This window comes from Ambystoma mexicanum, chromosome 6q (genome assembly GCF_040938575.1).
Source record: "Ambystoma mexicanum isolate Mex_15411 chromosome 6q, UKY_AmexF1_1, whole genome shotgun sequence".
Classification (NCBI taxonomy): domain Eukaryota; kingdom Metazoa; phylum Chordata; class Amphibia; order Caudata; family Ambystomatidae; genus Ambystoma; species Ambystoma mexicanum.
In genome coordinates this window covers 1,041,376,525-1,041,399,750 of record NC_090937.1, presented here as the reverse complement: position 1 = coordinate 1,041,399,750, position 23,226 = coordinate 1,041,376,525, and the positions used below count along the sequence as shown (strand labels likewise).

Here is a 23,226-nt window from a genome sequence, read left to right as displayed (position 1 = left end):
TGTGAGATTGTCTTAATCCTTCCCGTTGGATCCCTTGTCTCACAGAGAAATTCTCCCACCCTGCTTTGTTCTGGGTAATATCATGGTTCCTCGTTGGGTGCACCAGTGCCTTGTGTATTGAATCCATCTCTAAGTCAGTGATCTCTTCCAACAAGTATTCACAGGCAGTTGCCAAAGTATAAATGGAGTCCCATGTAGTCGCTAAGCAATGGGTTGAGTCATTCACAGGGCTCATAGTTACTAAGTAATTCGAACAAAGGACCCTGCTTAGAGGAGGAGAAACTGCTCCAGTTATTTCCCCCAGCTAGTTGCAAGTGTGGCACTTGATGCAGGGTGCTCATGGTCTGTGGGTATATTGCCTGACCCAAACACAAATCGCTCCACCGAGTGAGGTGAATTGTGGAAGGAAAAGCACTCACCCTCGGGGAAAGGGGGGTATAGGTAGCTTCATCTTGGCTTTTGCCAGTAACCTTTGAGGGGTTGAGCCATGAAACTGGATAATTTTCCTCGAGGCCGGCACACGAGGTACAGCTGAACACTTCATCTCAACAGTAACCCCAATAAGACTCACCACCTTCCGGTTGGGTTGAACAAACTTGCCTAAACTCCACTTACTTTCTAAAGAGGGAGTTTCCTCTACTCTATCGCCTATCCACTCTACCTGACCCCACCACTCCCTCCAGTGCCGTGTAATAATGTCAGTTTGTATATTTGTACAGTACACCTCTTAAGTTTGAAGCAATTGCCCAATTAAGTTAATGTTTATTTATTTATTGGGTATTTATAATGCGCCTGTACAGGAAATGGTGTTTCAAGGGGCAATGGTAACTCAGTTGTTAGCTTTGTAATGTAAGTCAGTGTTTTTTTTAAAATAATTCCCATCTCACAGCAAGACGTTTGTATACTATAGTTAGGGCCACTTATGTCTTTATATCCAGGGATGTATATTTATGCTTTATAGACCCTGCCGAGGGCCGTATTGGGAGTATGGGCACTGAAGGCCTTGTTAAAAACTAGAGCACTCTATGGCAGAGCCATTCAACCAGGTCGGGTAAGCTAGGATCGACCCAGATTTTCAGGTAGGAGGGGGCGGGGGAACCAGTGTCTTCAGCGGTCCCTGGGCCAAATCTGTCAGGTGTGGCCAAGGCAAGGAGGGGGGCCTTTTATTTATTATTACTCAATTACCTAGCCTTATTATACCTTACCGAGGCTAACTGTGCCTAGAGATTAATGAGGTATTTGGTTTGTAGCAGTAAGTAGGAGTAGAGCACCATTTGCAAACATACAGAATAGAAAGCAGATTAATACAAGATTTTGTAGATACAAGAGCATAAATGAAAATAACTCCGAAATTCAAAGATTAGATAGTGGACATCAACCTGCAATGGACCATGTAACGAAGTTATTTATTTCCTGAAGCAATCTGTACAGTTATACCACATATTACAACAAAGATAATGTATTGTTAGTATTTTAATAAACAACATAATATGACAGGTAACAGAGTTATTTAAACATACAAAAGGATTAGAAGTGACATCTATTCCCCAACTAACTGATATAGTGTTTGATATTACATATAGCTCCTACAATATGCCTACAGACATTATAGAACAGATGCATAATATCTCATGTTCCATAAATCTAGGTTGCACAGAAATGTTTCCCAATCCCATTTGAAATACCCAGTGTTTGCTTTGCTGTTGGTGCTTTTACACACCTTGGGGGCCATGTTACAAGTCCTGTGGATCGGTCTGAATGGTGCTATGCTTTTACCACCATTGACACTGATCCGCCGGATTTTCAACAGTTTATCAATTGGATGTTGGGAGCAGTACAGACTTCACATGTCTGGCTGCTTTTCCATCTACGCCTGCCAAACCCATGGGGTGTCCTGCCAGAATGTATTTGATGCTGGTGGAAAACCCTTGAAATCCACCTGAAATGTCCACCGAGTAAAAGCAGGTGGGTTCCTTGGAACTCCGTTGTAAAGGCTGCCCACAAACATTAATTGCATGGGGCATGTACACTTTCCACCAATGTACTTTACAAGTGAAGATTAAACGAGCTTTTCTCCTTTAACTATTCACTTTTCCACTACATGGTCGACATGAAAAAGATTTACTGAATTGAAAATGACCCACCTTGCCTTTACCACGTAATATTTGAATATGATTAGAAATATTCAATATAATACTTGTAAAATCTCCTCACTTTAAAAGTGTGTGGTCTAATAATATTCCCCATCAATGCTAAAAACTGCCCTGTTTAGCCAAATGGAATTGGTCTAATAGTATGGAATTCTTTCTAAGCCAACATTCATGGTTCACAATAAACATCTTTTGAACATCATATGTGTTTTAAAAAACGTATTTTTAAAGTCTGCACTTTATTCGTGCAGTTTTAGTTGAATTCGATCAATTACGCATACATATGCATGTAAATGAGTATGTGGTTGTAGGCGTGTGGGATGGGGGACAAAGTGGTGGTAGCAGTCCCCACCCCAACAAAACAGGTCGAATTCATGACAAACAAAACTGCACCAACATGTCTTTGTGAATCAAAACAATATTTCTGCAGACACTCAAAATTATTTATTTAAAAGAGCCATGCACTGTTTTTCTACTAACATTTGCCAATAATTGAAAGTAGTGAAAAGACCTACCGGATTGTCATTTAGAGTTACCTAAAGTAAAATGGCATTGCTGTTTCGAGCCAAGCAAGTTGTTTCTGTACTTTACACAGTTTTCGTAGGGCACTATTAATTGTTAATTCCAAAGGATTTCGGGCCTACTCCCAAATCTAAAAACCTACTAATCAGACCCTTGTGTCACTCCAAAAGCATCAGGGCTGAATATTAGGAAAATATCTGCGTGAATGCGACACCTTCGGAGCCCCCTCAAACCTCAGAATACACATTCACTTAAATTATGCATTTCATAAAAGTACTAAATATGCTGCATTTCCTGCCTTGAATGTCACCTACATGAAAGTGCCAACTTGTGTAAACTAAAGGTTATTTGGCAGCGCTTTGGAATCAGACTCCTTCCCCAGGCTGGGGAGTTATCTATTACTATGTCAAACTGTGGCATTCCCCAAGAAGACTACAGGGGAGATTCACCCAGAAGTATGGACCTCATAAACCATCAATTGATTCATTCATCGTAGCCTAAACCAAGTCTTACAAGTGTGCATTGCTTGGCAGAATCTACGTTTCAGAAAATCAAAACATTGACATAAAACACAAAACAGGACCGTGTTAAAAAAAAAGTACATAAAGGTAACTATCACTGTGTCTAAAAGTGATCAAACATTGCGAAAATGCAATGGGGATACTTATAATCCAAAGAACAAAACATCAAAAGTAAATAAATAAAACATACATTGTAATAAATAAGTAAAAAAATAAATGTACATTATTTTAAACACGTAGCATGTCATACAGCATTTATATAAGCATCGCAACTTCTAAAAAGAGGTGATCATTTTAATATTCTTCCCATTAAGTGCAACATTTATTTCAAGAACTTCAATAGGCAGGAATTGGTGGATATCTGAATGTTGGTGAAGGCACTATTTCAATTTCTTATTCCAGCACTTAAATTGCTTTTGTTTCCCAGCAAGTTGTTATCTTTTTTCCTTAACACCATCGTTTGCAAAATAAATCTGGTGGTTTGCACGACAGTGGAACCTTTAACTTGGGTCCGGTTTTATGTTGTTATGAATGGACCTGCTCAATTTTAGCTGAAGAGCACCTATCTGAAAGATCACAGCTTCTCCTTTTTTTAATGTTAGCCCCTGTTAACAGAGGAGCAATGTCTGAAAGTGAAACATTTGCTTTAATGGTACATCAGGTCACTCTAAATGAACGCTTATTTCAGATCTTGTTACATGATTAAACTAGAAGAAATAGGTCTATAATGCAAATAGGTTTATTTATTTATGTGGCAGAATGCAGTGGGGGGTTCACCTTGACTGTGTGGAGTAAGCCCTTCCAAGTCTGTCATTCCTATCTTTTGGGATGCAAGACAAGCTTGATTGTAATTTTCTTTCAAGTTCAAATCAATATTATTTTGATCCGTTGTCGCGGGGCCCCTAGAAGGAGTGCGACTCATAGGCCGGGGCCTACTTTGCCTAACTGGTAACCCGGACCTGCATGATGGTGGAAGGGGGTCAATTTGCAGAGGAGCCAGCTTCAATATAATGGGGATTAACTGTCTCAGTGCCCTTGGAGTGTGTGTGCGCGCACACAAGCACAGACACACACAAACACCACTGCTCACAGTGACGTCAATCTGAAATACATTTTAGCCCGACTTTTGTCCCATGACAGAGATTAGCACTCAAAGGTTTACATTTCACAAGTGATTGCAAAAGCATTCAACATTTGCAGATACCATAACTTTCCAGTCTCTACCCCAAAGGCAACAAATCTCTGCCAGAACTGACAGACAAGTTCAAGCCGTATTTGACTCTGGTCTAATTTTCTCAGAGTCTGAGATACTCAGCATTTGCCTAAACCGGTAAAAAAAAGAAACTAAACTGGTGGATCCTTTTAAATGGGCTGGCAAATATGTAAAATATCTACCGGTGAATATACTCGCCAACTCTCTAGGCAGATTTACTTTAGCCTGCTAGAGGTACAGGAGCATGTTTTAATCGTAGGAAAACAGGAGGCCACAACCTTTCCCTTGCTCACGTAGTCGATGCTGTGGTCGAGCAGTCAAGGTCAACTCTTAAGAGGACAGCAAGAGTGGCGACATGAATACACTGTTCACCATACCATATGCAGGGGTCCACAAGCTGTGGCCCCCATGATCCCTCACCATTGACTAAGCTGGCCCGGTGCAATGGGAGCTGTAGTCCAAAACATCTTGAGTGCCAAAAGTTGCAGACCCCTGCAATAATGGAAGGCTCATACAGAGATATCAAACATTTACTGTAAGAGGAAAAGTATGATGTGGGTACAGGAATGTGTATGAGGCGTCTCCAAAGTCTCCCGCGTGTCTGCAGCATACTAACCACAGGGTTAATTCATTTTTATAATGCTCTTACCACCGGGGACCATTCTCTAAGCTTGGAACCAGGATTCAAACTTGTGTTGCTCTGCGTTGTCTTTCTTCCAAGACAAGCGCGTTGCCCCCGAGCTATCCTCCGAGCCTGGTACAGATCACAGAGGGACTATGGGGGATGACTTGCTGAGGACAATGTCCAAACAATATCCTCAGGTTCAGGGGAGGTGAGGCTACTGTTCCGGGTGTCCTTAATGCCCAGACTCAGAATGTGCTATGACAGTGCACAGACTCTGCAACTTACCAGGCATCACATCTTTGTCATCAAATCCAATGCAATGATGGGGGAGGCAATGCTTTGGGTGGGCATAAGGTTGAAGACATACAATGAGGTTGCAAACAGTGCTTCAGTAACCAAATGGTTTGCTAGTTATTGCTGCTTTTTTTGTTTTTGGGCCTTTCACCTTTTTGTGCCAAGTCTGCACGTGTCCTTGGGGAGCAATGAGCTGGCGACTTGGCTTTGCCCGCCCAGACACAAGGGACAGGAGCACTACAATTCAGCCTCATGGGAAAGGAGCACTACAATGCAGGCTCCCTCTCAGCAATAAGGAATAGTAATGTTTGCAAATACTGGCACAACTTTGAAGTCAGAACCTGTCTTGGAAAGATGTCCTGCAGATCTAATGCACAATGCACAATGCGACTTTAGGTTGCTTCTTCGTGTCCAGTCTCCAAGTATGACAAGCCAAGTCATCAGCTTAACTATAAAATGGGGGTGAAGGAGTGGAGAGGATGCCTCTGATCCTAGGGCTGCATCCAAGAAGCCAGTGCAGTGCAGCCACATTAAAGGTTTTCCAGACATCTTCCTGGGCTTCTGCTCAAGTATGGATTTCAACACCATTCAAGGCAAACAGCCACATGCCATGAATATTCCTCAACAACTCACATGTCAGACTCCACTTCTCTGCTCAACAAGATTGCAACATTATGTACCATTATGTACCATGAGCATCACATGGGGCCCCAGCAGAAGGTCCTTGAATGACAGTGTACATAATCCTTGAGAGAAGCAATGTGGGCCAGCAAGATTCAGTCTTGGGTCGATATTTACCACAATGACCACACGCAGTGGGTGCCATCATCTTGGGTGCGACTTTCCATAAAGAAGCGCTGCGCCAAAAGGCAACGCTAATGCTGTGTGGTTTTTCTTAGTGTAGCGGCTCAGGTTACACCTCCGAATCCCCAGGTTTCTGAAAGCAGCAATCAGTCACTGAGATGCACATAACTTGCAGGGCAAACTTCCAGTAGACTCTGGTGCCGCGCAGATAAAAGACCTAAATGTGCAATTGCTGGCACAGGCATTTACAGAAGTCTTCATGGCTATGGAAGAAATATTGTAGTGTCACTACACGTTCCTTTTGTACAGAAAAGTTGTTCTTTTCTCCTGAATTGAGAAATTCGACAGCCAAGACCTGAGGCCAGTAAATACTAAATGAGTGCTGGCTACTAAACTTCCCTCCTTAAAGCACAGGATGATTCACTCCTACGATATAAACCTGCACTCAAATGTTTGGACTTTCCATATAATATGTCTTTCACTCCATGGCAAGGGGGGGGGGGAGGGGCGGGTGTACATTACCGGTAACGCCCCACCAGTCCGAGCCATGTTAGACCCAGAGCGAAGTGAGGAGTTCCTCACTGAGGGCTGTGGGCGTTCCCGGCCATGTCCAGCCCACCCGGGGGGGGGTGAAAGCCAGAATTTACCCCGTGCTTTTGTAAGACGGAAGGAAAATAAGTATCTATCAGAAATGGTTGTTGAGGAGAGGGTGAAATCCTTTCAGTAGTGTTAGTAATATTATAAACTCAAAGAAACTGACAGGTTACCTTTGTGTGCCAGGGTGGTCCCGTCACAAAGAATCATGCTGAAAGAAAGACCAAGGGTGTTTATTGAAATAAAAGTGGTCAGAATGGCTGTTAATCTCAAAGTTCTTCAGGGGTGTTGGGATCTTAGTGGAACTGGCGCTGGGGCTGGCCCTCTCTCTGCTCTGCCCCAGTCTTGGTTCCCACCTCCCTAAACCATAAATCCCTAAGAGGATCAGTAACCACAATCTGTCTTTCTCTTTCTCACTTCAGGTGTTTTCCCCAAGTCGTCTGCTATCTGGCTCCCTAGGGAACCTCTACCTCTCCTTTGCCTATTCCCACTTACTACTGTCAGGGAGTAGTGAGAGGTGCCTTCATTCGCCCTGTGTCACACTCGCTCCATGCATAAACTTTCATACCTATCCCTTTTTAATCTTCTTCCTCCCGTTTCAATCTTGGTATTAATCTATGCCAAAACTACTCCCACGCTCCCACTCACTGTCACTCTCCAACTCTCCCCATTTTCTTCTCTCTAGACTCCCAGGAATATGGAGTCCTGCTCGCCTGTAGTATGTCACCTCTGCGTTGTGTGCTAAATCACGAGCTGACCGGAGCGATCCAGGGGGAGGAGGAGCACGTGAGCGACTGGCGGTTGGAGAGAGAGAAGAAGGGCAAAGCCTAGCGGGGCTCCGTACAGACGCACTTATTTACCTTGTAATTTCCCATAATAAATATCCCGTTATCAGCCTCGCCTCATCTCCCATATAATGCTCACCATTAAAGGGGCTACGATAGGATATATTTAAGCCCAGAGCCCCATAGCCACCCGCCGAGCGCACTGACCTTACTTCTCCAGCTGACTGGAAGCAGGACCTGAGAGTGTCCCTCAAGCGTCAACACAGGTGAGACATTGTTGCCCCAACAGCGCAGCCCCCAAGCGTTTGGAAATGAAGGACAGTGCTCCACTCCCAGCTTACCAAAGAATTGAGCGACAGCACAGCGGGAGTAGCCAGGAGTAGCTAATTCACCAGTGTGTGGCTAGGACATGCAATGCAGATGCAGCGCGTGCAAGCAAGCTCTCCATAGCGTCACTGAATTGAGGATCAGGATCCGAAAAAAGAAAACAGCTGACAATGGTTTAGATAAGAATGAAGTCTTACGAGAATTCACGGCCGCCATTTTAAGGACAGGCAACTCTGTAGACACTACAACGTTCTTATGTGCGTACTGCCATTTTAAGGTCAGGCAAAGAAGTTCGAACATTTCTAGCGATGGCTGAGTACTACTCAAAAAGTACTCGCAATTTTGCAAAACACACTGCATCCATGCGTGAGCTTACCAAAGGGAAGAGCATATTTGTTTGGAGCAGAGCGTGTGAAGAAGAGTTTGAATCCATTCTTGGCGAAAGCTCCTGCAATGCAAAAGGAAGACAATTATAATGGCTGATGCCAGCAATGTTGGTCTAGGCACATTTGTTACACAAGAAGAAGATGGGAAGGAATCTCATATAGCCTTTGCCTCCAGGTTACTGAAAACAGCAGAGAAGTCCTATGCCACTATCGAAAAAGAAGCATTGGCTATCAAATGGGCTGCAGACAAATTCAAGAATTTCATCTGGGGCATGAATTTCGAGTTCTGCATCAACCACAAGTCTTTGGTGGAAATAATCATGTCAACAGGCCTGGATAAAGTATCAGGACATATCAGGAGATGGGTCTCTCAACTGCCAGAATACAATTGCACAGTAAAATATCTAACAGAAGCAAAGAATTTTGTGGCAGACTGTCTTTCTAGGCTGACAACCGTAGTAGAATTAAACGATGAAGAGAAGGACCCAGAAGTAGTTTTGGCAATAACCTCAGTACCGGTTCTGCAAGAGGAAGAATTGTTTTGAAGAATTGGGTCTTTTACCATTCTGGAATGTAATAGACAATCTGTGTGTCCAAGGAGAGATGATAATGCGTGTGGAAAAATATATTCCACCAATTAAGGTTCGTGAATGACTGATGAGCCTTGGCCATGAAGGTCATCAAGGAATCATTAAAACCAAACAGAGGATAAAGCGTGACTACTGGTGGCCAGGCTGTGACCTGCAGATCGAAAGGACTGTCAGGCAGTGTATCCTTTGCAGTGTGTGTGAGTTCTAAATATCCCATGGTTATCACAGATATTCCAGAATGCCCACAGGACAAACTGGGAATGGAAGTGTTGGGTCCTGTGTGGAGCAAAGGAATGTGATTTTTTTGGCCTAGCAGTCATTGATTTACTAACTTGGTGGGTTGAGATTTCTGAAGAAATTTGTGAGCGGGAATGTTTCCCAAGAGTTATTGTGACTGACAATGGGTAACAGTTTAGATCAAAGGAAATGGAGGACTACTGTCAGAGGAACTCCATTGAACACAGAAAAAGCACCATTTACCATCCCCAAACCAATGGAGTTGTAGAACTCTTTAACAAAGTTCTGAAATAAGCCATGGCAGAGACTGGGAGAAAGCGGTGATAGATGCAATTGTTGCTCACAGATGTACCCCTCACTGTGCAACAGGAGTCTCTCCTTTTGAGATTAGTAGAAGCAGGAAAGCCAATACTAAGCTTGTACCACCCTGGAAGGGCAGAGGCACTGCAATGGGAAAAATGTTGGAGTGTGTTGTTAGTAACATCAGGTTTAGCCAGTTGAGAAACAAAGAAGCACATGATCGGGATAGTACTGAAAGAAGCAGTATTCTTCCTGCAATAGGGGATACAGTGAAAATTAAACTTTCTCTTGCTCTCAGAGAGGGACTACCACTCCAACTTTTTCCTTCACCCGCTACTCCTGCTTCCTCACTCCCAACTACTAATACCACCTCTAACACTATCGCTATTCCACTCTCACTCTAACCCTTCTACTCACACTCTCCTCTTTATTACAAGTACACTCCACAGACCCCCTCCTTAACTTTGAAACAGTATTTTCTTATTGTATAAGTGCCTAAAAAGCAAACAATAAATACAAATAAATACACGATAACCTCTGCACTCCAAGCGATTTTCCTTCTGTGGTCTCTTGAAGTTCCTCCACCGCCTCCTGTCCTCACCCAACTACTCCACACTTACACATTCACACGCACCTCCTTATATCCCCCCAGGATTGGCTACTCACCCTGTCCAATCACTTACCTTACTCTCTGGGAGTGACAGGGGAAGGCCATGGGCAGGCTTAAGTGGGCTGATAGGCCCTGCCCCTTTCCAACATGGATCCGGCTGCATTTCTCACATGGAGCCTATGTCGGCTCTTCAAGACCAACTGTTCGCCACAACCTCACTGGAGGATTGTTCCCCCCTTTCAAACCTCCATGGTGGTTTAATGGGGCCCTGTTTCATAGGGCCTTTCCCCTTTTGAAACAATCCCTGGTGGGCTAGCGGACCAATTCCCTCTTCCTCCTGGGGTGACCAGTGTTGTTCTGACTGCCGCTCCCCCTGCTCCAAGGTTGCTGGGTCGCATCTCTTGCCAGCCAATGTTGTGAGAGTTGCTGCACCCCTTGGGTCACAGCAATACTTCTCAGCATCCTCCAACATGAGGCTACCGGTGTTGTGCCACTCGCGCTGTCCCTTGGTTTTCGGGCAGAGGGCTGTTTCCTGCAGTGTGTCGTCCCACTACTGCTGGCATCTTTCTCTGCTTCAGGGCCATTGATGCCAGTAAAGAGAGGTGGGGCACCCCGTTTGGGTTGGGTGCCCCCCCCCCATTTGACAGGGCCTGTTTGCGAGCCCCGTCACATAGGTTAGAATGCCTTCAATAATGTAACTGGTTATTATAATCCCATAACAAAGTGGGCGATTCATGCAAACACTGGGGATTTAATCCCAGCATTCCAGGAAACGAAAAAAATCAAAAGGGTGTCCAATTAGGATCACAATTCTCTGATGAAGATTGGGAAGCTGTCTGGAAAAGGGCTAAAAGATCATCAATATATGTTACACACAAAGAGAGGGTCGACAAATTAATGTAAAAACACTTTAAAACATTTTACGGAGTCACATATGGACAGATTGTCGCAAATTACGATGCTAACAGAGAAACATTGTATCCCTGAACTTATAGGCACAATTCTATGGTATCCAGGAAGTGTTGCTGGATTACGAAAAAAACAATTACATTCACTTTGTCTGCCAAGGGGAACATTGTAACCTCTATTTTGCTTGCAGCAAAATGAGTGCTTGTTCGTGTTCAGGGTGCTCTGCGTCACCCAACATGAAACTATGGTTGCAAAATAACTGGAAAACCTTGGCCTTTGAACAGCCAGCAAACATAATAGATGAGCAAATGTACAGAGGTTTGGTAAACGTTCTTCAACTTCATGTGCAAAGAATACAGAACTTCTTTGTCCAGTCTTTCTTCAGGCACTTAAATCTGTTTGACCACCAAATATTGTAGGGTCTGACTGAGTTTGTGAAGGATTGACACTGGAAAATTGTGTTGCTACACTGTGGGCCCACACCACATTTATTGTTAGACGATTCAACAATTAATGATTCTCAAATTCATTTAGGATATATGGTACTATGAATTTACTAGTAGTGGTCTGTGCATTACTTTTTCTTGTCCTTTTTCTCCCTCTGTGTCAATCTATGTTTGTCTCATTCTATCTGGGTGACAGCCATGCAGTCAGGTGGTGTCTGCTAAAGCCAACACAACAGTTCTCTAACAGAAGCCCACATACCTATGGACATAGTTATATCTTTACTTATAAGAGATACTCATTTTCAGTGTCCTGCTGTATAGCAACCAAACGTGTAGGGCTAAAGGCAGGTAGGCAGTTTGTTGTGATCAGACATGTATCTAATGAAAGAATATTTTTATAAGTTAATTGCATCCTGTTGGCTACTTTACCACTCAAAGATTACTTGGGTGAAAGCCCCACACAACTGCTGTTCCACCCCCTTTAGAAACGACTTTCCTTTTTATTTTATAAAACAAAGAAAATCTGTGGTTCTATATTTGGGCTTGCTGTTCAAAGTGAACATACAGATTTAGATGTACCATCATTTATTCCATTATTCTATAGAGACCATACTTTCTCGCTTTGTTCGTTGGTTGAAGCTGAACATGGTTTAGAGTCTCCAATTACCCATAAACCTCTATAATTGACATCAGTGAGGAAGGTTGTCAAGCTGGGAGAAAGTATGTCAATGTCTATACAGGGCCAGCAAACCAGACCGTAGGCCATATTCTATAAATATAAAAAGTACCAGCCTCTAGTATTGATTATGATTTGTTGAATTGAAATCCAACACCACTGGGTAGCAGCCGTATACTCTAAAAGGTTTTGTGTTCTAGTATTATTGTTCTCCAATATTCCTGATATCCCCCAAAAGTAACTAATAGTATATTATCACCTATGACCCTCAAACAGAAACCTGGCTCATTGAAGCCTCTGGCCCAGCCCTTGCCTTAGCACTCCCCTCCGGCTACACCATATTCAGACAGGAGCACCCACACTCAAAAGGAGGTGGTGTTGCCATGATAGCTGAATGAGTCCATCCCCATCAGAAAGGTGGAAAGGACAGTGGAGAGCAACACTGACTACCTACTCCTCAAACTTAACACCTCTCCAAACTGTACCATTTCCCTCCACATTGTCTATCGACGCCCTGGACCCATAGCCGATTTTCAGGCCGCCTTGATACACCTCCTGTCCAACAACCTAAAAAATCAACTAAGGCCATCCTCCTAGGTGACCGCAACTTTGGCCTCAAAGATCCCAAAGACGCCTCTGCCCAATCATTTCACAATGCGTTTGAAACCCTAGGCTTCATACACTCTATAACAGACCCTACCAACATCAAGGGCCGCACCCTAGACTGGCTAGCTCACTATAACTGCCCACTCATCATCAAGGCTAACTCCCCCTGGACAGACCACTACATCATCCTGTTTGAAATCATCACCACCAAGAAAGTTCACCAGCCTACCACCTGCTCTCATCGGGAGCACTCACCAACTCACTAAAGATAGGCTCCTACCTCACCTACTAGGGCCAGCCTTCAGACCCCCCCTTCTTCAATGACCCCGACACATTGCCTGTTTGACGTCCAAGACTACAAGAACTCTGCTCCAAAAATCGGATAGCACTCACCATCTGGCAAGCAAATCACCTCAACTCAGCCAAGCTTGAGTTTTTCAAACTCGCCAGGGAATGTAAAAAAGCAATCATTCTAGCGAAATACAGCTCCTTCAACACAAGGATTACCAATGCTAAATCAGATACCAAAGAGATCTTCTCCATTTTCAGAGAATTCGAAACACCTACTCCCCCGACCCAACACCAAAGATGAAGCCTGGTGCAATGGCATTCAATCAGCCATGCTAAGCAAACTAGACACCCTAGACAGCAAAATCATAGCCAACCAACAGTCACTGGTCCATCCCTCGCCACTTCATCCACCTCATGAAGCTAGCATGGCTTTCCCTCTCTTCTCCTACAAGGTGGTCAATGAACTGGATGTCATCAACATCATGAATACCATCAAGCCCTACAACTGTAAAGGGGACATCTGGCTGGCCCCACCCATCAAGGAGTGCGCTAGCACACTTGCATCCTTCCTTGATGCCTTCGTAAATGCTTCTATCACGGCCAGGTCTGTCCCAGCCTGCCTCAAAGAAGCACGGGTTCACCCCCTCCTAAAGAAACCCTCACTGGACCCAACATTCCCCGGTAATTAGAGGCCACTGTGCCATTCTTGCTAAGAATACTGGACAAAGCAGCTTACCTACAAGTCCAACAGTTCCACGAAGCCAATAGCCTCCTCGGCTTCCGCCAGTCTGGCTTTTGCCCCAGCCACGGAACCGAAACAGAATTACTCGACTTAAAAAACCAAATGGATGACGTCCGGGACTCCGGTAAACCTGCTCTACTCCTCCTCCTGGACCTCTCACCGGCTTTTGACCTTGTAGACCATAAAATGCTCTGCCATGACCTCTCAACGACAACACATTTCTCCCCCAAAGCCACAGCCTGGATCACATCATTCCTGCAGGGCAGAGCCATGAGAGTCTTCTCAGACCACGCTTGTGCTAAACCTGACATCATCCACTGCGGAGGGCCACAGGGCTCTTGCATATCCCCTACTCTATAAAACATCTCCACCAGACCACTTTTCAACATTCTCGACTCACTAGGCATCACATATACTAACAACGCGGATGACACACAAGTCCTCCTCCCTTTAGCTGGTGCCTATGAGTCTGACGCCAAGACCCTAAATGCTGCCTACTCCACCATCCAATCCTGGATGGCAGAGAATGGGCTGTACTTGAACAGAGACAGAACTTCTCTTGATCGGAGCCACTGAAACCTTAAAGAAATTGGACAGCCAATACCTTTGATTGATCACAGTATCTCATGCTGTCAAAACCTTTGCAGTCTACCTAGACTCCAACCTCTCCATGTCTAGGCAAGTTAACACCATTGGGTACCCACAGCCTATCACTCTTAACTTCTTAATGCAGCCAGACCTTTCCTGACTATGGAAATCTGCCTCACCATAGCTAGAGCCATAATTAGATCCCAACTGGACTACTGCAACGTCGTCTTTGCTGGCACGTCAGTAAAAAAACTGGGGAAACTACAATCCTTCCAAAACAGTGTGCTCTGTGCTGCCATTATGCTCCATGTAACTAAGTTGCCTTCGTGTAACAGCGCATCGATGCCCTCAGGCCGTTTGTGCACTTTATACATTTAAAAAATAAATAAAAATAAACAACAAGAAATCAATAAATTGGCAAAGAGATACAATCTAAACATTTACCATATTTAAAATGTATGTTATCATGGGCAAACACATGAAGAGGTACTATTAATGACAATAGGGCTCCCAATGAAATTGGAATGAATGACCTAATTTCATGTTTTCATGAAATTGTGCACCTTTCACTAACTTATTTCTCAGTTTGAATTGGCAATCCATGCATTAAAATACATTTTCTAAACCAGTCCGTTTAGTTAATTTAAAAAACATGTGCTCATAATATGCATGTATGAATCACCTATTTGGACTAAAAGAATGTCCATATTGGCCACATCCTTGCATAACATATGGGTCAACAGCTTTACAGTTATTTAGCATATATGTTTGTATATGTATGGAATATGCCAAAGGAAATACAGACTAAATCTCATTGGACAATCTACATCCCAATGCATTTGCAAGTTAAGATTGCACCAGCCCGGATTTGGAACCTGTCCACTTGCTACAAATGTTCAGTCTTTATGCTGATGTGTGTAGCAGTCCTAAGCAGTGAGAAAGATGGCTTCATCAAAATCTGGGTCTTTGCCACTGTCTTCACTGGGTAAAGAATCGCCACCACTTGGCGACCTGCAGCTCAAGTCCTCCACTCCAGACTCCTGATCGCTGTTAGCTGAAAGATCTGTGTCAGAACATTTACGGTGGTTACGGATCAAAAGCAGGGTTGGGTCTTGCTCTCCTTGTGAAGGGCTGCGGGATGGAAATGATTTCAAACATCCACTGTAATCCTGGGGAGTGTTGGCCAAAATGTTGTTTGAAGTAGACAGTCCGAGTTTCTTGCCGCCATCTTGCTGGTTGCATTTAACATTGGTGTAATTTAGCTGTAGCTTCGTCAGTGTAGCCAATCGCTGCAGATATAAACAGAAAACCTTATTATGAAATAACAGTAATTATAAATTATAAAGTGAATAATGCATTAGCACCCTGGACGGTGAACCAGCAAATCATGTTTCAAAACCAGGCTGAATCTCAAGATCCAAGTGCAGGTTTGGAGCAAGTCATGTGCTGAAAGCACCTGCCCAGCTGCCAGCCTCTGCTGATCCGTTGCTCGCAGCTTCATGCTTCCCACCTCTGCTGTCTGCGACCTTCCTCCCTCTTCCCTTAATCTTTACACTTTTGCGGCTCTCAACTGGCACCGCCATCTCCCAAGGGCAATCCTGCCATCCATCTCCATGGCAACATGTGGGACTTCCTATTGTTTCTATAAGCTGCATGCTCAAGGCGCCTATGTATTTTGCTTTTTGTATTGCTGCAAGTACCCCAAGGGTCTGCCTTGGGGTGCTAACAGCAATATTCACCCATTATGGGGGTTGAACCAGGTGGTAACAGTTTGGAGAACAAAGTTAAATGCACTAGTTGTGCTGAAGCCTATTAACGCGACCCCCGTTACCACCTGGTCCAGACCCCAAAACAGGTAATTATTGCTATAACAGTACATAAATTCTGCAACAGAACTTTGACATTCTCTTAACTGAAACATGGCTCCCTTATACTTCTGTTTTTGACCTCCTGGTTATCAAAAGTCCAATAATATTCACAGCCCACATAAAACCAGTGGTGGCCTTGCAATCACCTTTAACTGCCTCCTTTCATGTGGACTCTCAAAATATATTGTCCTGTTCTTTAATTATTACATTCAAAGGCTCTTATTTCTGTGAAAACATCACATTCCCACCTACTCTACCACACTCTTGCTTCATTCCCTATATTTCTCTGGCAAGACCGTGCTATAAACATTCTAGGTGGTCCATTATTCACTTGGGTTCAATCATCGATATCTCTTTCACACTCTTGAAAAACATCCTGAACTGCTCCAACCTCAGACAACACATCCCCCAGCCCACCGAAAGGGGAAAAATCCTTAACCTCATTGTGTGGGGCTTGGCCTGCCAGCCATGGAGTAGGACGTGCTCCGATGCGGCTGCTCCGATAGATCCGACATCGATCCTGTTATTAGCGCACTTGCGATCCGAATATTACTGAAAACGTATGAGACGGCGTGGGAAGCTGCCCTCCACCAACAGAGCGAAGCACGGCTCGCGTGGAGTGGAGATGACCGAGATGTGAGCATTATGAGAATCGCCTGGTGAAACGCGGAGTCAAGCAAAATGGCGGCGGACAAAGGCGTCGAATTCTGAGAGCAGTTTGATCGCCGGCACGACTGCATACAGCAAATTCACTGTACCGGAGGGGGCTCCGTTTAAAGAAAAGTTGGCAACGCGCGCTCGGCTAATGTGTAATGCTACAAGAGACGGGCTGCAGTGTGCGAGGAGCCCGTGATACTTTGTGGCCGGTGACTGCCGAAGCTGATGCGAATTGGGACGCCCAGCGGAACGCTGCAACAACTACAAGAGTGACAGTGGGGGCTGGTTACATTGTATACTGGCACCCAGGAAGGCCATCCGCCTTGCGTGCTGTTCCATTTCGCGAGGGGAGGCCGTGCGCGGAGACGTCGGATCGCGCTGAGGTGGGCCTGCTGCAGTGAACGAAAAGGCACTGAAGTGTGGCGGGGGCCCCCTGTCGCAGAGGAGATAAGCTGCAAAGGCTACGTGGGGCCTTGGAAAGGGAATGGTGGGCGCCCGAGCTTTTAACGCCACGGCCCTAGAAGTGGAGGGCGGAGGCATCGTGTGTGCACAGGACGGACAGTGCAGTCCGGAGTGCAGAGCCGGCAAGTGGTTGTGCCACAGGGAACGGAGAACATTGTGAGAGACTGCTGGTGGCGGCCCTGGAGTGGGGCTTAGGGGCTGCTGTGTGGGCGCCAACGGTGGCTATTGTGCCTTTATCCAACGAAATGAATGCAGATGCAACGATAAGAGCGAAGGCACGTGCAGAGGCTAAGACACTGGCACGTGATGCCGCGTGAGCCATAAGGAGTGAATCGGTACTGCAAGACTGCGCAGGCCATGGGAGACTGAGCACAATAAGTGCGTAGTCGTGAAAGGGCCACGGGAGTCGGATGAGCAGGATAGGGTGCGCCCTAACACGCATTGGCATAAACTGTGTTGTACAAGGACATGGTGTGTTTGGGTACGAGCCTAGTGGGCATGACCTCACGTAGTGCCCTTGTGGCCATCTGACCTGACTGGTGAGGGCACTCTGAAGTTGCACCACGGCGGTGTAACGAAACTGCTGCAGCGGAGGCCGAGCGACCTGGAAAAGCATCTGAACCAGCGGGATGGCTGGGCGGGGGGCCGTGGGCAAGACCAGAAATAAACAACCCACTTTGGAAACGTTTGCTAAGTCACAGCTCTCCCCGGCGACCACCGTGCTTAAAGGAATGCCAACGACAGCAGCAGAGTGCACTGTAGCTACGGAAAACCATCAGATTCTAGCAGCTATCACTGAGCTGAGGGACTCATGGGGGGCAGCAATGGCGGACCTACGCACTGCATTGGAGGCCAAAATAGATGCCGTAGGCATTGACGTTGCCTTACTATGACAAGATGTGAGGACACTGTCAGAGAGAACGAGCAGTTTGGAAAGTACAGTGAAAATTAACTCAGACACCGGCACAGACAACGCAAAGGAGGTTCACATATTGAAACAGCAGGTCGTTAATTTGGAGAATCGTGCGGAGGAGGCGGAAGGGAGAGCAAGGAGGAACAACATTCGCGTGGTCGGCCTTCCAGAGGGGGAAGAAGGCCGTGATCCCACAGACTACATCGAGAACTTACTTCTGCAAGAAATAGGGGCCGAAAAACTCTCGCAAGGTTTCACCGTTGAGCGGGCGCATAGAGCCCTCATGAGGAGGCCACAACCGGGGGCACCCCCCCGGCCGATTATAGCGAAAATACTGAACTATAAGGATCGCGAGACGATTTTGGAATACTTCCGCAAAGGAGGAAACATCGAAAGGGCTTTGTGCACCACCACGGCGTATCCAGATTACACAATGCTGGTCCAAAGGCAGCAGTACAGCTATGTAACTGGTTATTATAATCCCATAACCCCGTGCAGCGGGGATCAAATATATGCTGCTGTACCCAGCGAAATTAAAAGTGATCCACAAGAGCAAGATGTTTTTTTTCCACACTCCCGAAGAAGCGACGGCCTGGCTAGACCTTCAGGGTTGTCCGGAACAGGAGGCGGATCAAGCTCGAGAGTAATACGATAAGTGTTCGGGACATTACATGTGGCGGGATATGATGTGCAGGGAGTATCCATTAGTATGGCGGGTGATGGCTCTGGCTGAGGGGTATCACTGGGTACAGGTGGCACCTGAAGCAGATCCCACGGACTTGGGCAAACATAAAGACTTGAATATAGCACAGTGTATATATGTGTTAATTGTATAGTTAAGTGTGTTGAGCTTATAGCGAATAGGAGTGGCAGGACGCGAGCACCCTATCCCCCCATACTGGTCCTAGTAGGCTAGCCATTAGGGCGGCCTTACCCTGCGGAGCATCGAGTACAGACAGAAGCCAGAAAGTGCTAGATGCGGGGGAGCCTGAGATCCAGGGATGGAGCTGGGCAACAGGTGGTGGAAGGGGAGGGCGGGGTTGGGAGATAGATTGGGGGGCGGAAGGTGTGGGGAGTTGGGTGTGGTTGAGCGGGATAAGGGGGAGGGAGGGGTGTTTGGGGTGTGTGTAGTTAGGGGAAGTTTGAACTGGGATACAAGCCTAAATAGCGGAGAACGAGTCAGAGTGGGGGATTGCGCGGCCGGGGTGGGTATAATATCAGGCCATGGGGGACCTTAAAATGATCACGTGGAATGTCAGGGGTCTAAACAGTTATTTGAAGAGAAATAAGGTTATGCTCTACCTGCGCAGACAAAAGATAGACATTGCGCTATTACAGGAGACTCATTTGACAGAAGAGAGACTGGGTATGATTAAGAGGAAATGGAAAGGAGTGGTGGTGGGCTCAACATACTCCGCCTATGCTAGAGGGGTCCTAATCTGGGTGGCCCCACATGTCCCCTTCCATGTGTTGCAGGAAACTGCTGAAGCGGATGGGAGCATGGTCATACTCAGGGGATTAGTAGAGAACAGAGAGATAAGTATAATCAACACATACGCACCCAATCAGAATACAGCGACGTATTTCAGAGCCCTGAGTGCTAACTGTAACGCTCACCTGATTCCCACGGAGGCGCGGGTCTTGGCAGGGTGGTAACTGTATCTTGAAAAGTGAAGTGCAGGACTCGATTGGCTTCCGGGGCTGGGCCTCTTCGCACTGTGTGTCTAACTCAAAGAGTAAGATGTCTGCAGGTGAAAGAATATGGGGTTAATGACCTGGGATTGTCGGATGTCTCTCTCTCTCCCCCTCTCACTTTTCCGTGGAGCCCCAAGGTCAACGTGCTCACCTTAGATACGTGAATGCTGGACTCTCCATCTGCGTCTGGTGCAGGGTGCCGTTACCAGTTCCTTCACTGGGTTGAAACCTAGGCCTCTTGACTTCAGAGGATTGCTGACCGTCGTTATCTGCACGAACGGTGAGTTTCCGGGCACCTTTAATGTCATTACAGTCTTTAGGTGCGTGGGCACGTTAGTATGGAATAGGGCTCTGTATAATGTTCTTTTCAAATGGTGCCTTTTGTCTTGCAGGGCTCTTGAGGCGGAATATGGTGGTTTGAAGAGAGCCGGAGTTCGAGCCAGCGCATAGGAATGAAGCGCTTGGGAGTGCGTAAGTAAGTGCCTGTTGCCTGCTTTCGAAATGCACTCCGATTGTCTCTTTTCTTTTGCAGGTATGAGTTTGGATGCTGAAAAGACTCTGGAAAACACTGGGGTATTTGGAGGCGCCTAATTGTGGAGGGCGCGATGGCGCGTGAGTAATAGCCTGCCTAATGTCTCTCCTTTTCTCTTTCAGGTGCAGGAATGCAGCGTTGATGAAAACCGGAATTTGAGGGGTGCCGGTAAGTAAATTCCCCACAGGAATAATTATGCTTTTGTCTTCACAGGCTTTTATAATGGCGGTGAGGAAAGCGCTGCGAGTGAAGGTTGCTGTGCTAACCTGTTGTTTCTTTGTCTTTGCAGGTGCTTCTGAAGGCTGGATACAAGAAAGGTAAGCTTTTGTTCTCACAGGTTCAGGATCGGAAGAATGAAGACTGGAACCGACACAGTGAGCGTTCTGCTGCAGATGCAGAATAACGCGAAGCACGTTGCATCAATCGGGTGTGGTTTAAATAGCCTTGGAGTGATGAGGCAGCTTCCTCCACTGCCTCGCCCAGGAAAGAAAAGAGTTCCTGTTCTAGAAGAGTTCCAGTGTTGTATCCAGGGAGTGGAGCCTGCCCCACCCAGGTAAGAAACTAGTCCCGGCTCGTAGAGGATTCCCATATGGCTGGTAAGTAAGCAGCATGGTCTGCTGCAGGTAAGTCCACCCAAGCATCTTTATACATGTTATGAGCCCGGCGCTTCCAGTGCCGGGACCAGTGATTTTGATGAGCCTGGTGCCACCGGCGCCAGGACAAGGTCCAAAAGGTCCCAATGGGGACCGGCTGGTGCCTAGGATGAAGGTTTGAGGCCTGCTTCCAAGGACGTTGGGCTGGTCCTAGCCCCTTGGAAGCAGTGATCATGACAGCACCCCCCCTCAAGGCCCCTCCCAAGCGTGTCTTCTCCGGGGGTTTTGGCTTGTCGGGGTGATTTAGATGGAATTTTTTGACCAGACGAGGTGCATGGACATGTTCTGAGGGTTCCCAAGACCTTTCCTGGGGGCCGTATCCTTTCCAATCAACCAGGTAGTATAACTTAGATTTGGAGATTTTGGAGTCTAGGATGTTCTTTACTTCGAACTCAAGTTCTCCATCCACTAGAACAGGTTCTGGGAGTTTGGTCAATCGGGTTTCTGGTTGTACTGGTTTTAGTAGGGAGACATGGAATACTGGATGTATTTTCATATGAGAAGGCAATTCCAATTTGACAGCCACCGGATTAATTATGTCAGAGATGAGATAGGGTCCTAGGTATCTCGGGATGAAAGTGCGGGGTCCTTTTAGAGGCAGGTGCTTAGTGGATAACCAGACCTGATCTCCCACAGAGAAGTGAGGGGCCTCTTTACGGTGTAGATCTGCTCCTTTTTTGTATAGTGCTTTAGCTCTTTGCAGATGGGCAGTGGCTTCTTTAAAAGCATGAGTGATCACCGAGTGCAAGTGATCCACAGCAGGTGTTTCGAGTTTTTGGGGAGGATCCAGGTTAGAGGTCCTAGGATGGGTTCCGTATAACAGGAAGAAGGGAGTCTTCCCGGTTCCAGAATGGATCGAATTGTTATAAGCATATTCAGCGATCCAAAGGATGTCCTTCCAAGGGTTTTCAGTTTGTTGGAGCATGCAACGTAAATATTGCTCCAGAGTTTGATTTGTCCTCTCGGTTTGTCCGTCAGTTTGGGGATGGTGACTAGTTGAAAGTCTCACATCAATCTGGGCTAAGCGACAGCAACTTCGCCAAAAGTGGGATATGAATTGACTTCCTCTATCGGAGACCAAAACCGAGGGAAAACCGTGTAACCGAACAATGTTTTCTAGGAATTCTCGGGCTAAAACTGAAGCTGAAGGTAGGCCCTTTAGGGGAATGAAGTGAGCCATCTTGGAGAATAGATCCACGACTACTAAAATGGTATTATACCCTGAGCACGGAGGTAAGTCAGTGATGAAATCCATGGACAGGGTATGCCATGGACAGGGAGGGATGTCAAGCGGGTGTAAGAGGCCGGCTGGTTTCTCCTTCTGGCTTTTATTCTGAGCACACACACCGCAGGAGATTACAAAGTCTCTAATGTCCTTCTTCCATGATGGCCACCAGAAATGTCTTTTGACCTTTTCCATGGTTTTGGTAATGCCAGGGTGGCCCTCCATTAATGAGTCATGATAACAGGAGATTACCTGTTTTTGTATTTTCTCACAGGGCAAGTACAATCGTCCTCGGAAATATGGTAGGTCTTCACTGAGAAGTCCTTCCCCTTGAGTTGCCAGTCCTGTAATTCTGCCGGAGTTAGGAGTGATTTGACCGTTGTCTCGATGTCTTCAAGGGATTGAGCGCTGACCAAACCCAAAACTCTTTGTTCAGGGATTATGGGTATTGGTTCAGGATTGGTCAAGTGTTCATCTATTCCCATCCGGGAGAGGGCATCTGCTTTTCTGTTTTTACTGCCTGGTCGATAAGTAATTATAAAGTCAAACTCAGCCAAAAACAGAGCCCAGCGGAGCTGCCTGGAAGACTGAGCTTTGGCCGTCTTCAGATATTGTAAGTTGCGGTGATCTGTCATTACTGTGACTGTGTGTCTGGCTCCCAAAAGGTAATGCCGCCAGGCCTTAAAGGCCGATCTGATAGCTAGAAGTTCCTTGTCTGTAATAGTATAGTTGATCTCGGGAGCCGAGAATTTGCGGGAACAAAAGGCTACAGGATGTAATTGGTGTGTAACTGGATCCCTTTGGATTAAAACTGCCCCCATAGCAAGACTAGAAGCATCTGTTTCAACGATGTAGGGGAGTTCTGGGCGGGGATGTTTCAGAACAGGTGCAGAGATGAATTTAGCTTTTAAGTCTTGGAAAGCTTGTTCCGCCTCTGTAGACCACTCAAAACGTTTGTTTTTCTTTAACAGAGCGGTGATGGGCTGGACTATTCGAGAGAATTCG

At 46.0% G+C, this 23,226-nt stretch overlaps 1 protein-coding gene across 2 annotated transcripts in view; it reads right to left on the bottom strand.

Annotated features, from left to right (window-relative positions):
* Window positions 1–1,460: 1,460 nt before the first annotated feature.
* Window positions 1,461–23,226, bottom strand: part of MTMR7 (myotubularin related protein 7) — a 591,157-nt gene continuing 569,391 nt past the window's right edge. For both annotated transcript variants that reach the window (XM_069631578.1, XM_069631577.1), the window contains exon 14: window positions 1,461–15,505. In XM_069631578.1, coding sequence (XP_069487679.1) covers window positions 15,143–15,505 — 363 coding nt within the window. In that variant the 3' untranslated portion in view covers window positions 1,461–15,142. The remainder of the gene's footprint in view (window positions 15,506–23,226) is intronic.